This window comes from Schistocerca gregaria, chromosome 5, assembly GCF_023897955.1.
Source record: "Schistocerca gregaria isolate iqSchGreg1 chromosome 5, iqSchGreg1.2, whole genome shotgun sequence".
Classification (NCBI taxonomy): domain Eukaryota; kingdom Metazoa; phylum Arthropoda; class Insecta; order Orthoptera; family Acrididae; genus Schistocerca; species Schistocerca gregaria.
In genome coordinates this window covers 515,193,774-515,212,049 of record NC_064924.1, presented here as the reverse complement: position 1 = coordinate 515,212,049, position 18,276 = coordinate 515,193,774, and the positions used below count along the sequence as shown (strand labels likewise).

General features: G+C 36.9%; 1 protein-coding gene across 1 annotated transcript in view; it reads right to left on the bottom strand.

Moving 5' to 3' along the window:
- LOC126272118 (V-type proton ATPase subunit C) overlaps positions 1-18,276 on the bottom strand; it is a 67,129-nt gene that overhangs the window by 33,443 nt on the left and 15,410 nt on the right. Inside the window, exon 7 of the mRNA XM_049974716.1 lies at positions 16,933-17,026. Coding sequence (XP_049830673.1) covers positions 16,933-17,026 — 94 coding nt within the window. The remainder of the gene's footprint in view (positions 1-16,932; positions 17,027-18,276) is intronic.

The following is an 18,276-nucleotide window of genomic DNA, read 5'->3' as shown; positions in this document are numbered from 1 at the left end:
GTGAACCTAATGAGGGGCAATGTTTCTCTATACACCGATTTAGCACACAGATTTTCTGTACAGCCTTAAACTATGATCACATCTGTCACTCTGGAACAGTAAAAAGTGTACAATGTTGAGAAATCACTTAGACGTTTATTCATGAAAAGGGGGCACTGTTCCTAACACATTCATTAGTACAGCACCTACATCCTGCATAATTACAATGCCATTTGTTCATGAAGCTCAAGGAAATGAATTGCAATTTATTCCTAAAAAATCAATTTGTCTTCAGTGCATCATACATGATGAACATATTTAATACTTTTTTATGTATTATAATATACACACAATGTACTTTCTTTTCAGAAAACTTTTATGTTGCACCACAGATGTACAACAAATAATACCCAACATTACATCTTTCACTTACAGTTCATCAATACATGTTCGTCTTTACTTTTCATTTGTTGAAACAAGTTCACACATTTTGCCTTGTACATTGTTCCTCAATACTGAACACTACCTATGTGTATTTGAGCCTAACAAGGAACATTTGAAAAATAAATAATTAGCTTCTGTATGTGTGTGTGTGTGTGTGTGTGTGTGTGTGTGTGTGTGTGTCTCCTCAGCTCAGTGGTAAAGTGCCAACATATGGCTGCAAAATTCATAGATTCAACTCCTGTTAGTCCTAGGAATTTTATCTGTCATTTTTCATGTGTTTCAGTTCTGGCAACGTTCGTTAATGTGAAAAGCACCGAGCTGCAAGATAGTTTGGAATCAAACTGTTGTCCCTTTATAACATCTGGATACGTCAGTTCAGAAGCAGCCAAGGGCACACCAATGGCTGTAGGACCATGACTAACTTAAAACACTGAGGTGTTCAAACCAACTTTTGGGTTGATAACGGTTCCAACCTTTTTTTATGAGGATCTTAACTGTGACTGCTGTATTTACCTGTCTTACAACTTAAAAAAAAAGATAACCATGCTAGGAAATAGGCTCACTATTGCATTTTTACATATGATTACAAAATTCCTTTAGTTATGGAAATATATTCTCTTGTTTTTATGCACTGCATTTGCTCCTTCATTTATATTATAATACAATACACATAACATAACAGAGGTATGTGAAAAAAGTGGACAGCCATGTGAACCAGGATGGCTCCTTCTTATACCAACCATTTATTGGGTCATTTCAAGGGGGCCTCCCAGGAATCCTAGAACTTTCAAACTTTTGTGTAGTTTCAATACAATAACCATATTACATTTAATTATCCAAGATTTGTAGTGATAACTACAATTTTGTAACTGAGAAGACATCCTGTTACACAATAACAAATTCTTTCTCTGAAAACTACTTAAAACAGATAATTAGACAACAAACTCACAACTGAAATATATTAGATTTAATGGCAACAAATCGATCTGCTGTCTTTGGGTGTATCCTGGGATCAGTTATTGTAATGCAGTTGTAGCAACAATGATTACCAATTATTTTCTATTTACTTCAGTCCACAGTACTGCAGTATTTTAGAAATGACCATTTTCTGTCTGGACTGTTACTACACTTATTTGCCCACAATCACAATTTCAGTCTATCATGCCATTACGATGTGTCAACTGAAACATAAATTGCTTAAGATTGAGTTAAATCTCAAGGCAACATTCTGGTCTCAAAAATTATAAAAACAACGGTCTTGTTTTTAAAAATTATACCTCTTCTTACCTCGCCATGACATGGGTTAATGCACAATCATTCCTTTTAATTGTGTATAGCTTGTTTACATGTTTCATATGCATATTAAGACAGGAGTCTTTGTCTTTATATATACTACAGGTATTTCCTTAGATAGCAGCACCAGCACATTTATACAACATTAGTTGTCAAATGTCACAGCTGGTGGATGCACAGTGAAAAATGAAGAGTGCAGATGACAGGAACTTGACGGGAATTATTACAGTAAGTAATAGGTGTATAATATGGCAAGTGAATTCAAGCTTAAAGATGATCAGCAGCAGCATATGCTGTAGACATTACAAGATAATGAGGTATTTCGAACAGAACAACCTCTTCCACCTCAGAAAATATGAATTCCAAAAACACTGGTCACGCTAAACCCAATTTACAATTTTTTCACATGTATCCTGAATGTCATGAATCCAGGCAAAAGGATGGATGTAATATTTCTTGAATTTCAAAAAGCACTTGACTCAGTACCAGACCAAAGTTTATTAACAAAAGTATGATTGTATGGGGATATCAAACAAAGTTTGTGATTCTATTGATGTTTAGGTAGAGAGGATGCACTATGTTATTTTGGATGGGAAATCATTGACAGATGTAGAAGTAACTTGAGCTATGCCCCAGGGAAATGAGTATTTTTCAAAATTTGATAAATGCAAAAAAGAAAATTTTCAGGAAAAACATTCTTTTAAATATCATACTGAAACGCTAATTATATAAATGGCATATTTTAATGTTTACACAGCTTTTGTAGGCACCATTTCAATTGTATGTCTGAATTTTCTAAAGTTTTCATTGCTTATTTCTGAATAGAAAGACAAAGTTTAAAAGTTTTTCCAGAGATTGATAAATGCAAAGATGGAAGTTAAAAGTATTTTTGATGTACATTTTCAAGTTAATTTTTCTTCATTTTTTATCTTTAACATTAATGACAGAGGGAGCTACTTTACTGTTCATTTTGCAAAGAAATACAATAATGTACAACTTCCACTTGAGTATCACACTTTTCCTTAAATGTATGATGAAAAGAAGTGCAACTTGGGACTGATTTCAAAAACTTGAGTTTTAACAGTCACTCCCCTAGCAGGCAATGCCTGCTCTTGCTACACTCTGCACTGTGACTGTAGTGTGTGGAACCCATAACAAACTGCAATAGCAGAGAATGCTGTATGCATAGAAAGAAAGGCAGCACAAAGGGTTACAAGTTTGTTTGAATCAAGGGAGAGCACAAAAATGCTGGAAGAAAACTGAACAGGCAGATACTATCTCACAAGGACCTATTTTAAAAGTTCAAAAAATCAATATTAAGTGAGCAGTCTTGAAATATGCTGCAGCCTCTTACATATCACTCCCATACGGACTGTGAAGACAGGATTGGATTGTCTATAGTGGGCACTGGAGCATTTACACTGTCATTCCTCCATACCAGAATGGAACAGGAAGAAACCCTAACACATGATACAAGGGAAAGTGACCTCTGCCATGCACTTTATATTGACTTGCAAGGTATGGATGTAGATGCAAATTTTTCACCAGGCCTCCATAGTGAGATTAACTGTTGGAATTCTGTGGTCTCTTGCCTCCTTTTCACAGTTAAATTTCACATGGATATCTCCTAAATCTGATGCCATTTTCCTGGATGTTGAATTCAACATCAGTGAAGGCCAGTTCTACACTTCTGAATCTGTGTGTCAAGCCAAAAAATGAAACTCAGTACTTACACTTTCACAGTTGTCATCTCAATCATAGTAAACATTTCTGCTTGAATGCTGAGTCCTCCCATGATTGTTAGTTTGTAGCCTATCCGTCTTCACTGCCCTTAACTATGCCGATAGCTTACTTCAAAGTTCACTTGGCGCTGACGATTCCTCTCAGTTGTACACCTCTCAATACCCAGTATTAACCTGTTCAAAAATGCATTAACCAGCTTCTTTGGCTATGGCTGTAATTTTCAGAAATCATAATCCGAAATAATGTCCATCCCACACATGAACAAAAAATCTCCATAATATCCTGGTAAAATGCCAGTTTGTGTGTGTACTGCCACAAAAAGACTAGCCAATGAATTCTCCTATCACAACCAACAGCCTACACCAGCCCCATTACCAGAGAGACCATAAACACCACTTGAGAAACTACTCCTGTCTTGTACCAATTATGTGCAATCCCTGCCATGTCTCTGTTAGAATAACCACCATGTTTCCAAGGATGATATGTTGAAAAAGAGTGTACTACTTTTCTGGCTTCACGCAGTATCCATTACAGAGCATGCTCTGCAAAACAATTGTGGAGACTATGTTCAAACTAACTATATCAGAACAAATGTCATGTTCCTCCCATTATTACTATTACAATTCAGGAACTGCTGGCTTTCTAAAAGGAAATGCTTCAAAATCTTATAGCAAATTTCTCTCTAGACATAAGTGAAAAACAGCTATGTATGTGCAGAAGTCTGACTTCAAAGTGTATTGTCTCTTGTAGTTATTCTGACACTGTGTGCAAGTGTCAGCTTTGCTATAATGCTTTGTTTAGAATATTTTATCATTGTATTAACTGCTGTGTTACAAATGGTCATATATGCTGTGCCTACCACAACCTCGTCTTTCAGCACATGTAGATCTGTGCCATTGACAACAAAATCACAGTCGCATTCAATCTCCTTATTTTCATTGGAAAGCTGTTTGAAGAGCAAAAATGTCAAAAAACATGCATTGTTTTGAACAAACAATAAAATATTTATACAAGTGAAGTACACCAATCCTCCTCAACAATCTTACCATACAGTTTTAAATGTTCATTACCGTATCTGTAACAAGTACTTTATAATTACCTAACAATGCTACATTGTCCTCTTCTTATAGGAAAGTCAATATGTATGGGTCAAACATGGTTCAGAGGATTGTCATCAAAGACAAACTATTAAACTTATATAATTAGTTACACAAATATTGTCTTTGATTGTAGAGTGCAGTGTTCTGAGACAGCAAACAATTTCCATGCACTTGAGCAGTATTCAGGTGATGCTTCAAGGAGCCCACCATTTCTTATGCTGTAGTATTAACAACTGACGTGTTTCATGCTTAAAACACAACAAGTGCCACACATAAAAAACCAATTTATTCATAAAGATTAATCACATGTGATCCACAGTATATCTGGATATGGTTACATAAGAAATCTACTCATCAAGCTGCAGCAGAAGGAAACAGATAAAATGATGTGGAAACACACGAGCTTTCAGAGCCAGTGGCTTCTCTTCCTGGCAGAATGGTTGGTAGGACAGGAATTGGGATGAAGGAAAACAACTGGTGTTATTTAGGAAATGGGGACAGTTCTGTAAAAGTTGCACACAACCCCAGAACACGGGAGGCTTATTGGATGAGATGAGAAGGAAAGACTGCTACCTACATTAGACAAGATTTGAAAGTCAGAGAACTTAAAAGTGGAAGTTACAGTATGCATAAGACAGAGATTACTGGAGAAACACCATGAGAGAGTTCTAAGATTGGTAAGCTAATTGGATTATACGTAGTAGCAGGTGGCAGGATGGAGAAAAATAGACAGGACAGAAAATAAATCATAAAAAAAGAAATAAATATAATAAAAAATGAAAGATAAAAGGGAGTAAAGAAAATGAATAGTTACTTGAAGGAAATTCTGAGGTCATATAAATTAACGTAAATTTAGAACAGCTGGATAGTGAGAACTCAGCACGTTGTGAAGCAATTTCCATCTGAGAAGTCCTGTGGAACTGGTGTCAAGAGTGAGTATTTAGATGGCAAGTGTGGTGAAATAGGCACCAAGGTTACAACTGTCACTTTGTGTGCTCTGCAACATGTTTTCTGTTGAAGTTCCCTGTTTATCACCATTCATCCTTACTGATAACTTGATGGTAGTCATACCGATGCAGAAAGCCAAACAGTGTTTACTTAACAGTTGGTACATGACATATGTAGTTTGACAGGTGGCTCCCCCTTTGGTAGTATATATTTTACCGACTATGGGGCTGGTGCATGAAGTGGTAGGACAGTGCATTGGGCAAATCCTACAATGGCAACAATCACAGAGATAGAAGCCATTGAATACAGAAATGGTAGTGGAAGGAGCATAAGGTCTGACCAGAACATTGTGGGGAGGGACAGAAGGTTAAAAGCTATTCCATCAAAATATCAGACAAAATGGAGCTCATTTCCAGGCATATTTTAGGAAGTCATACCCCTCTCATAGTAGCTGATTAATATATTCAATACCAAGACAGTACTGAGTAACAAGAGGTTTACTCGTAAGTTGTGTTTCAGAAACTTCATCAGTACCATGATTGATGACCTGGGAAATCTGCTTTTGATCTAGGATGGTGAGATAACTACACACAGTGCAGGCTGAGGTAAGACTAGTGCTGTATTGCTGTATGGAGATTGCTTGTGAACAAGTATGTTTACATCAAATGCCATCCCTGTGTGGGAAAGATTAAAAAAGAAGGATGGTAAATGTCAAAATGAAAGTATTGTTATTTGTTTACAAGTTTAATGTGAACAGAAGTGTGTAGCTGACTCTTGGTGAGCCTGAGATCAACACCAAGGAAAGTGGCTTGAGATTTGGAATAGGACTATGTGAAATATAATTAGGAGAATGTATTACACAATTACAAAAATTTCAACAGGTGAGCCTCACCCTGAGTCTCTATGGGAAAAATTTCATCTACGTATCTAAACCAAACAAAGGGATGAAGCCTTATGGATGTCATGAAAGCCCACTCCATGTGACCCATAAAAAGGTTGGGCATGGGAAGGAGCCATCCTGATTCCCATAGTGATACCCCTGATCTGTTTGCACACCTGCCCCTTCAAAGGTAAATAAGTTATTTGTAAGTATTAAGTTGGTCAAGGTGAGCAGGAAGGGCATCATAGGTTTGGAATCAGGTGGCTGCTGGTTGAGGTAATCTTAGCAACGGACAGTCCACAAAGATTGTATTGTGAAGTATACTTCCAGTTGACATTAAGTGTGAAGGAAAGTAAAGTCTTTAACCAAAGCTGTATGATTAAAAGCAGGGTGGGGCTGACCTTAGATGAAAGGAAGAGAGCACTTCACAGTTATGGCTGGTCCCTGTGATCATGAGTTGCCACTGTTCTAGGAGACAGTGCCGTAAGCTGAGGGATGTTAAGAAGAATGACCAGATTTGTTTTGTAGGAGACACATGGTAGTCGATGGTATGGCTGTTTAGGGAGAAAGAGTGGGACAGGGATTGCAACACGACTGATGGATGATACCATCTAAGGAAACATGAAGAGCAGATAATTGCAGGATTTTATAAGAGAAGTCTGGCGGACTGAAAATTGGCAGACAAGTTGTATATGTTGCAGATTAGCTGGGATGCTGTATTTGAAACTGTAAGAGGGGATGGTGAAAAGTGAGATTACATCAAGAAATAGGGACTTCCCAAATTAGCTCTGAGCGTAACTCCCAGGGACAACAAGGTTTGCATAGTGCAAAAACATGTTTTTGAAAGGACTGGATGTCATGTGTGATGGGATTCACTGTGGCACTAGATGATGACAGTTTTGACCTCAATGCCTGTTTCACCTCACAATGCCATATGGATTCTCCCTTCTGACAACAGTTTCCCAGAACTATGCAGACGAGAAACACTTTACAACTTGTGCCTAGTTGTTTCCATCTAGCTGGCCTAAATTTGTTTTTTTCTGCGGTCTCCACATTTCTTCCCAGTAGCTAGTCCTTTTCTTCACTCCTTTTTATCTTTTTATTATATTTATTTAATTTTTTATTTTCTGACCTATTTTTCCCCATCCCCTCTTACCTGCCTACCATGTATAATGCACTTAGTTTTCTGCTCTTAAGACACTCTCACGGTCTTTCTTCAATACTCTGTCTTGTTCAAGTCTTGTCCAGCGAAAGAACCAACAATGAGTTTTTACTTCACATCCCATCCAATAAGTCTCCTTACCCAGGATTCTGGGCAACTTTTACAAAATTCATCCTATTCTCTAAATCTCACCAGTTCTTTTCCTTCACACCTCTCCCTTCCCTTCACCGTTCTGCCAGAAGGAGGAGCCACTGGCTCTGAAAGCACTTATGTTTCTCATCTTTAATGGGCTTTCTCCCACAGCCACTTGGCGAGTAGATTTTTTATCTATACATATAATATTTGATATACCTCTAGAGAATTTTAGTCAGTGTTTTAACAGGAGAGTCTCATCATCTCAAACTGTCCTCAAATTATGTTGAGGAAACTAATGCCAAAATTAACAAAACATCAGGTATCCTAGTATGAAGCAAACCTTCAGCCACACAATCATGACATTATATACCCAGAAACACACCAGTTAACTATCAATTACTCATTCAACTAAAAAGAAAAGGATGTGTGTGCTAGCTGAACAAGAGAGCAATAATCAAGCACATCCCTGGATCTAAACTAAACAGCAGCTGTTCAGCATGAAATGCACGTCACACACATTTCAAAATTTGGTCTTTCAACTATTCAAGATATTAGTAACTTTCATTTTGCTGCCAAGTGATTCATCCACTGTTTTGAGTGATGTTACTGAAACTTCATGGTATTCCAATAAAACATGTATTCATTTGCTACAATCAATGTTTGTGAGCCTCAGGAAAGTACAAACTTTCCCCAGAGAATAATTATTGGGTGTATACGTGGATTTGTGTGTCCAGCAATCACAATATTTCAGTAAGCAACCACACTGCCATAATCATCCACCCCAAAATACAGTGCCTGTTGGAAACCAAATTATTCTATCACCATCACCATCACAATCACCATCACAATCACAATCATCAATACCACAAGAAACTCCTGAGCCACAGTAACTGTCTTTGGAAAATAAGGTGTAGGCAGTGGCCAAGCAATTGTTTTTGGCACCGGGAAGTACAGAGCATCCTTCGTTTCTGAAAGACGATTAACAGACCCTCGGCTAGAATGCTGACTACAAGGGTGCAAAGTAATGAACCTTTTCTTTCTGTTGTTGTGCCATTCTCCATAATTTATGGGATTTTAGCGTAACTAATCACAAATCCTGTGGCTTGCTGAGACTGTATCCAGTATTAATTTAATTATCAGTTGTGTGGATCAAGATAATCTACCTGCCCCAGACAAAGGAAGTAGCAATGAGAATTTTTGTAATGCTTTCATGTACTACACATCTGGAATCACGATAGCTACAACCTTAGAAGTTAAAATAACAACATTGATGAATGAGTTTCTAGTTCACTATTCATAGTAAATACCTTAGGAAGAGAGATTAATTCACTAAAGAATGAAAACTGAACTACAATCGAAGCAAAAAGAGCGAGAAAATTTGCAAGCCACTATCATTTTCTGATAAAAACAAATGTGATGTTATACAGTCAAGCGACTGTGAATAGGACTGTCCAAATGATTGTGAACTTACAAAAATCAGTGAGGAGATATGAATGGTCATTTTGAAAATAATCATAACAGCAAAGATGTATCATCAACAAAAATAGATAGTCAAGGAAAAAATCTATCTAGCATGTTCTGAGAGAGAAATCGAGACATAGCAGCGATTAGCACGGTGAAACATAGAGAGGGAACTAAACATATTGCAGACACTGACTTTCAAACAAAAATAACACAACAAACAGACTATCTTTCATATAACTGGTTTGAATCATATAGCAAAAAATGAAGCTGTGGTTTGTGCAAGGAAAAAGGTCTGTGTGAGACCTTATCAATGAAGTAATCAAAGGCAGATTTGAACAGAATCAACCTATTTATCAGAAACCAAAATGAACAAGAAAGAGGACATAAACTGTAACATTAATGGTGATCCTAATTTAAACTAAAGGTATGAGAAGCTGTAAATATAACACACCTACCCAGTTGTGAATAGACACAGCCTACAAATTTGTCATCGTAATGTACAGTTGCCTGTATAATAAGACTGGCAAAATTAACACACTATTAAAAGATGAATTAAAGGATATCTCAGTATTTTGCATTTTGAGGACTGGCTTAATCCTGAAATTATTTAATACACTAAAATACCTAAATTCATTTAATCTCCTTATTATTGTAGAAATAACAGCAAGCAAGGTGAAGCAGCAATTTACATCAAGGAAAACAGATTTTACTACCCTATCCGACTTAACTGGAACAAAAGCAGAAAAGAACTGTGAAATTGCAGCTCCAAAAATTATTAATAGCAAGATGGATTTACAGCAAATTACAGAGTCATTGTAAAGCAAAGTACATAAAATGGAATGTGATTTGATAATCTGTGTCGACATCAACACTGATTTTCCTCCCAAATAGTAGAAACAGAGGGAGGCACCCTTCTGAATGTTGCTGCCTCCTACGATTTAAAGGCTGAAGTAAGCAGTGCTACCATGGTAACAGACACTTATGAAACAGCTTTAGATTAGTTTATAATCCACAAGAATTTACACAGTACTTCACTAAAAATTTTCAGTGGAGCCTTTCGTGGCCATCTTCTTCAAATACTAGGCTTGAAAATAAAATCCAGTATTGTTAACAACATGTCTTTAAGAACTACAAGTAGAAGCTATCTTCAGGGTAACAAACTACTTCAACAGCTTATTAAACAAACAAAAATGGTCATAGGTTTATAAAATTAGTGACCTAAATGAATAATGCAACACCTTCACTGATACACTAATCCATTTCTTCCAAATTGCAGTTCCATGGAAACTACACCTCTAAGGGCCAGTTATTCTAGAACAAATAGTTGGATCACAAGGGGAATAAGGATTCTATCCCACAAGAAGAGACTGCTTCCAGAAATGTATAATCTCAATAATTCCTCGCTTGAATTAATCACCACCACCACCACCACCACCACCACTATCACAATCATCATCATTTAAGACTGATTATGCCTTTCAGCGTTCAGTCTGGAGCATAGCCCCCTTATAAAATTCCTCCATGATCCCCTATTCAGTGCTAACATTGGTGCCTCTTCTGATGTTAAACCTATTACTTCAAAACCATCCTTAGCCAAATCCAGGTACCTTCTCCTTGGTCTGCCCGACTCCTCCTACCCTCTACTGCTGAACCCATAAGTCTCTTGGGTAACCTTGCTTCTCCCATGCGTGTAAGTCATCCGCAAATGCAAACCTGCTTATTTTGTGTTCACATATCTTAATCTCACGCTGCCAGTCTATTGTTTTCAACATATGATCCGTAAATAATATGAACAACAGTGGAGACAGGTTGCAGCCTTGTCTTACCCCTGAAACTACTCTGAACCATGAACTCAATTTACCGTCAACTCTAACTGCTGCCTGACTATCAATGTAAAGCCCTTTAATTGCTTGCAAAAGTTTGCCTCCTATTCCATAATCTCGTAGAACAGACAATAACTTCCTCCTAGGAACCTGGTCATATGCCTTTTCTAGATCTATAAAGCATAGATACAATTCCCTGTTCCACTCATAACACTTCATTATTTGCCGTAAGCTAAAGATCTGGTCCTGACAACCTCTAAGAGGTCTAAACCCACACTGATTTTCATCCAATTGGTCCTCAACTAATACTCGCACTTTGCTTTCAACAATACCTGAGAAGATTTTACCCACAACGCTGATTAAAGAGATACCTCTGTAGTTGTTACAATCTTTTCTGTTTCCATGTTTAAAGATTGGTGTGATTACTGCTTTTGTCCAGTCTGATGGAACCTGTCCCAACTCCCAGGCCATTTCAATTATCCTGTGTAGCCATTTAAGACCTGACATTCGACTGTATTTGATGACTTCCGACTTAATTTCATCCACCCCAGCTGCTTTATTGCACTGCAATCTATTGACCATTTTCTCCACTTCCTCAAATGTGATCCTATTTCCATCATCATTCCTATCCCATTCTACCTCGAAATCTGAAACATTACTGATCGTATTTTCACCTACATTGAGCAACTCTTCAAAATATTCCCTCCATCTGCCCAAGGCATCCACAGGATTCACCAGCAGTTTTCCTGACCTGTCCAAAATACTTGTCATTTCCTTCTTACCTCCTTTTCGAAGACTGCTAATTACACTCCAGAATGGTTTTCCAGCAGCTTGACCCATAGTCTCCAACCTGTTTCCAAAGTCTTCCCAGGATTTCTTCTTGGATGCTGCAATTATCTGTTTGGCTTTGTTTCTTTCTTCAACATAACTTTCTCTGTCTACCTGAGTTATAGTATGTAGCCATTTTTGATATGTCTTCTTTTTCCTTTTACAAGCTGCCTTGACTGTGTCATTCCACCAAGCTGTTTGCTTCATTCTACTTTTACACACTACTGTTCCAAGACATTCTTTAGCCACTTCTAGTACTGTGTCCCTGTACCTTGCCCATTCCTTTTCCAATGATTGTAATTGAATACATTCAATTAACTGGTACCTTTCTGAGATCACTGTTATGTACTTGTGCCTGATTTCCTTATTCTGAAGTTTCTCCACTCTCATCCTCCTACATATGGACCTGACATTCTGCACTTTCGGCCTCACAATCCCAATTTCACTGCAGATTAAATAAGGATCAGTGTCATCAAAGAATCCCCTGAATACACGTGTGTCCCTCACAGCCTCCCTGAATTCCTGATCTGTTATTATATAGTCAATGACAGATCTGGTTCCCCTGCCTTCTCAAGTATACCGGTGAATGTTCTTATGTTTAAAAAAGGAGTTTGTGATTACTAAGCCCATACTGGCACAGAAATCCAAGAGTTGTTTCCCGTTCTTGTCGGCCTCCATATCCTCTCCAAATTTACCCATAACCTTTTCATACCCTTCTGTTCAATTTCCAATCCTGGCATTAAAATCACCCATGAGCAGAACACTGCCCTTGTCCTTTACTCTAACAACTACATCACTGAGTGCCTCATAAAAACTATCCATCTTATCTTGATCTGTCCCTTCACAATGCAAATATACTGACACAATCCTAATTTTCTTGCTAGACACTGTCCAATCTATCCACATCAGTCGTTCGTTTACATACCTTATTGCAACTACGCTGGGTTCCATTTCTTTTCTGATGTAAAGCCCTACACTCCATTGTGCTATTCCTGCTTTGACTCCTGATAGGTAGACCTTGTATTCTCCCACTTCCTCTTCTTTCTCACCCCTTACCCGAATGTCACTAACAGCTAAAACGTCCAGCCCCATCTTACTTGCAGCCTCTGCCAGCTCTACCTTCTTCCCAGAGTAGCCCCCATTGATATTAATAGCTCCCCATCTCATTGCCATATGTTTGCCAAGTCGTATCTTAGGAGTCCCTGGTTTGTCAGTTAGAGGTGGGACTCCGTCACCTCCAAAGGTCCAAGGCATTTTGCTCTGATTGTTGCCAGCTTCATATTTGAAGTACCAGGGAAGCAGGTTGCTAGCTTTACTTGCCCCGAGTCCCACTGAGCTTTACCCCTAACGGTTGAGGGACTAACCGGTGGGTTTGGTAGTCTTTGTCGTATGAGCACAAAGGTGACCACGACTCAGAATATGTCCGAGATGCCCAGCCTTATTCCAAAGTAACTGGTATCCCGACTGTCGGGACCACTTACTTGGCCACTCATACGTTGCCGTGGTTCATGAACTAGGACATGACTAAGGAACCCACACCATGAACCACTGAATTACTCATGTACTAAAAAAAATTGGAATATTTTTTTTAGTACTGAATTACTCATGTACTAAAAAATTCCAAAATACTAAAAAAGTACTATGAGCAACAAAAATACTGAATGATGATTAAAACATTTGTAATTCAGCGATTAAGTCAAGACTGAGCTTGATTGGTCATTAAAATGGGAATGGTAAAAACAGAGCACCACGTAAAAAAATAAAATGAAAAAGTAACAAACCCCTTAAAAGAAGACAAAACATTTAACAACTTTTTCACAGGTGGTATAGACAATATGAAAATATCAGACATAAATAAGAAAATCCAATTCAATGAACATAAAATAAGCTCACAAAGTAGGTCAATGTCCAGCACTGTGTTATAAGATGAAGTAGCAAACTCAACAAAAGAACTAAAAAATTCCAGCTCTGCAAGCATTGTGACACCCTACAACAATCTTAAAGAAGAGTGCTTTAAACGTAATTGTAGTATTTACACACTTATTCAGCTATTCACTTCAAGAAGCCACTTTCCCTGATGTTTATTCCAGTACAGAAAAAAGGGTGTGTGTGTGTGTGTGTGTGTGTGTGTGTGTGTGTGTGAGAGAGAGAGAGAGAGAGAGAGAGAGAGAGAGAGAGAGAGAGAGAGAGAATGTAAGTAACTACAGACCTATCACAATTACTTCTTGTATTTCAAAAATATGTATGACAACTTACAAAATTTGTAACCAGAAACAATATCAACTGTAATGAACAAAACGGATTTAGAAATGAGAGGACAACAACACCTGCCATTTATGAGAGCATCAATTGCACACTAGACCTGAGGGACAAAAAATATTAATCGACACGAGTATTTACAAACCTATCAAAAGTTTTTAACAAGGTAGATCATAGCAGTCTACGAACAAAGCATGAAAAGTACAATATTTGAGTTCTGTTCAACAATTGGATCAGTTCCTTCCTGAGCAATCGTGAACAAGCTATGAGCATAAAGCCCACTAATGTTAACCTAAAAACTATTCTGAGCGCTTTTCAGACTACAAAAAAGTAGATAGCATCTGCCCAGAGGCTCTGTCCCTTCTGTACATTAATGATCAAAGCTTAAAGGTGGATGCTAATAAAATGATCACACCTGCAGATTACAACACAATTCTACTAAAAGAGGAAAATAAGGAAGAATTATACAGTTAGGAAGTATTACACCAAACAGTAAATATTGTCAGAAAATAACTTAGCTACTGGGAGCAATACAATCATAATTTAATAAATAGTAAAAAAACTAATGCACTAAAATTTCACGATGCTCCACATATGGATGTGTACATCTCATTTCTCTCTATCAACGACAAACTAGTGGTAACAGAAGACAAACCAAATTCCAAGGACTATGGCTGCAAAGCAAAATAAAATGGAACAAACATTTTGAATACCTTCATGCAAAACTGAGAAATACTGCTACCTTCTTTGCTCACTAAAATCCTGCTGTAGAAAGGAAACAGTTATGTATGTGTGCATATCATGCCTGCTTTCACTCTTGCCTGAAATATGGGGTCATGTTTCAGGGAAATTCCAATGCAGCTATCAGCACGCCAGTACATTCAAACTGCAAAAAAGGGCTTTTAGAATCATGAAATCAAACAATGGAAAACCCAGGATTGAATGTAACAACATTAATGAATCATGTTTGGATGTGAAGCTCGAGACTCGTGTAAACCTCTATTTGAGATCATTGGTAGTTCTCCTTTACCATGTATCTACATTATGGGAACCATTAAATTATTTATAATAAATGCAATGGGCAAGGACACTAGACCGCTAAAAAGTGCTATTTATAACTTTACCAGAAAGGTCAAAACCTTTGGAAAATCCTTATCATATTCACAGCATCACTGCTTTTACTCCATTGAAAAATATTGAATTTTATGAAGTGTACTATATTAATACTTTATATATAAAGTGTATTATTTGTAATTTTAAATAAGTATGCATAAAAATCACTTTCATCTGTATCCTTGTAAACTGTCTTATCCAATGCTTTTGTAAACATCAAGACCAATAAACACAATACTACACAGACAGTATTCAACAAAAGCTGATTTTTTTGCATCTTTCCTGTCTGTGATATCATCAGATCTATCCTGAACAAAACAATTTAGAAATTAGGAAGTTTGATCAATATGGGTGTTCATGCAGTTGGATAGAATCTCAAGTACTTACTGTCTGAAAACCAGGTTGTCATTTACAGAACCCAGGAGAATGCAGATGATGTGAAAGGGAACAAAGAACATTTTATCACTTAAAATTGGCTGGATCCTTAAAAACAAGAATGGACTTTGAGCCCAAGTTCTGTTAACATGTTGAGCAGATGATTGTGTGTCACTATACCTAACAGACACTGAATATAGTTTCCATGGGCTGTGGAATCTGATGCTGCTCATGACAAAGGATGACGTATCAAGAGAATCAAGTAGTCACCACTTTCCAGGCCAGCCCACTTTTGTTTCCTTTCAGTACAATGCACTGTTAGCCATTGTTTGACATTTGTGCACCAATTGTTCTGCTGCGAATGTTTGCAACCTCCTGGCACCTTTTACCAATAGTGATCATCACCAGAAGATTGTGAGCTGATGCTCTACTGTATTGTATTAAAGTTTCAGGGACAACATCCAATGTAATGACAGAGAACCTCAGTAAAATGTATCAAACCATGCAATTCTTAAATAGCACAACTTTTGTTGTATTACCTCAGTTATCAAATATTTTGCAACATTGCTCATGATAAATTAATGTATTTATTTTCTCTCTGTAACTGTTTGAAACACATCTGGACTTTGCTTCTCTTTTCCTTTAAAGTTTCACAGTGTTATATTGAACTTTGATACAATTCAAAACAAACACTATGTGAATGCACTGCAAAATATAATTGCCAATGTCCTTTTCATGAAATAAGTGATTCCTTTTCAGTAAAATAACTGCATCCTTGTGCATTTATTTGCAATCTGTTCTTTGGTGTTTTGTCTGAAGGACTGGTATTGTAACGTTCAAGACAAGAGTGAAATGCAAAACTCAGTATAATGTTGATTAAGACTACATTGAACACCAAATGATTTTTAAGCCACAAGTTTATTTTAAAAGCTTCTCCCATTGGTTACTACAGTAAAAGTGGTTTTACGAATATTGTTGTCATTGTTGGTAAAGCAGGACTGTGCGTGCATATGAAATGAAAGTGTGCCCACCTCAACAAATGTACCATATTTATAGCTAAAAAGAAAAAACTCATGAGTGGACTAACAGTACAAACTCCTACAACCCTGCAGCTTCAGATGCTCTAAATATATATAGACACTATTAAGCTGCTTAGCAGGTGTTGCAGAATTCACACTCCCCAATGAAACTTACCATCTGAAAACTTGAATCATGGAATACCTCCTTCAAACCTTATACTACGTAACATCTCTCCATTAACAGAACAAGCAATTTTCTAATTTCATCTCTGATCAAATCTACACAAATCACGTAAATATATGAGAGATACAATTGTTACTACAATACAAGAAAATGTGAATTAGATTATTTTCTAAAGGTACTCACAAATTGTTTCTTTTTGTCTGTAACCAATTTTGTCATCTCATTTTTCCCAGCTAATAGTTCTTCCTCATTGTACGTAAAATCTCTTACGACAAACCTGAAACATTACATTAAGTTAAAAATACAAAGGTAACTGTAAAATTAACTTTTTCAGTCATGACTTTCCAATTTGATGTGAATTCAATGGGATAGTTCATTAACATAAATTTCTCGTACATGGATGATGTGAAAGTTGAAAAACAAGCTTTCACTACTGTGATAATATGATTGCTGTTCAAACTCAAGTCTTGGTTGTTGCCTTTATCCAAAGACTGATTTGATGGAGCTCTCCACCCTAGCCTATCATCTGCATGTCTCTTCATTTTAGAATGACTACTGCAACCTACATTCATTTTAATCTGCCTATTATAGTCAAGCCTTCGCCCCCTCTCCAATTTTTAACCCCCCCCCCCCCCCAACACACACACACACACACACACACACACACACACACACACACATACATACATACATACATACATACACACACACACTTGCTTCCAGTACTAAATTAACTATTTCCTCATGCCTCTGGATGTGTCCCAGCATGCGATCTCTTCTTTCAGTCAGTATTTCCTCAGAAGTTATCAGTACCTATCTAATCTTCAGCGTTCTCAAGTATCACAGTCCAAAAGTTTCTCTTCTATTCTTGTCTGAACTGTTTATTACCCACATTTCACTTTTGTAAAAGGCTACGCTCTATAACACCACCTTAAGAAAACACTTTCTAACACAGAAATTTATAGACAATGCTAGCAAATTTCTCTTTTTTAGAAATGCTTCCAAGTGACCCTTTCATAAATACACAAAGTATAAGGGTGTCTGCAGAAGAAGAAAAAAGGGCACATCTTTTTACCAGTTATTTCCAGACAAAGGATGATTATTAATGCTAAAATAACATTTCAACATATTACTAATAGTCTATTATTACGTTTGCAAAGTTCAAATAGGTTGTTTTTAGTGTTTATTCTCATTTTAGCATCTTTTTCTCAGTATTTGAGGAAAAATGATTTTTTAAAATTCTACTCTATAAATAATTAAAACAATAATTTATGTACAAAATGTAATCAAGAAATTAAACAACATATAAAAAAAGACATTATACAAGTACCCAACATCATAAAAGATGTATTGAAGCACTCCTATCTGTTTATGGAATCCACTAATCTAAAATGATGTTACATTTTATAATGTAACATTAGAAAACTACTGAAGCAGTTGATACATTACATTTTACTTTCAGGAGACACCCGCACTACTATTTCTTACAACCCTTAGGTTTGTTCATGTTTTCTCCTCATCTCTTTG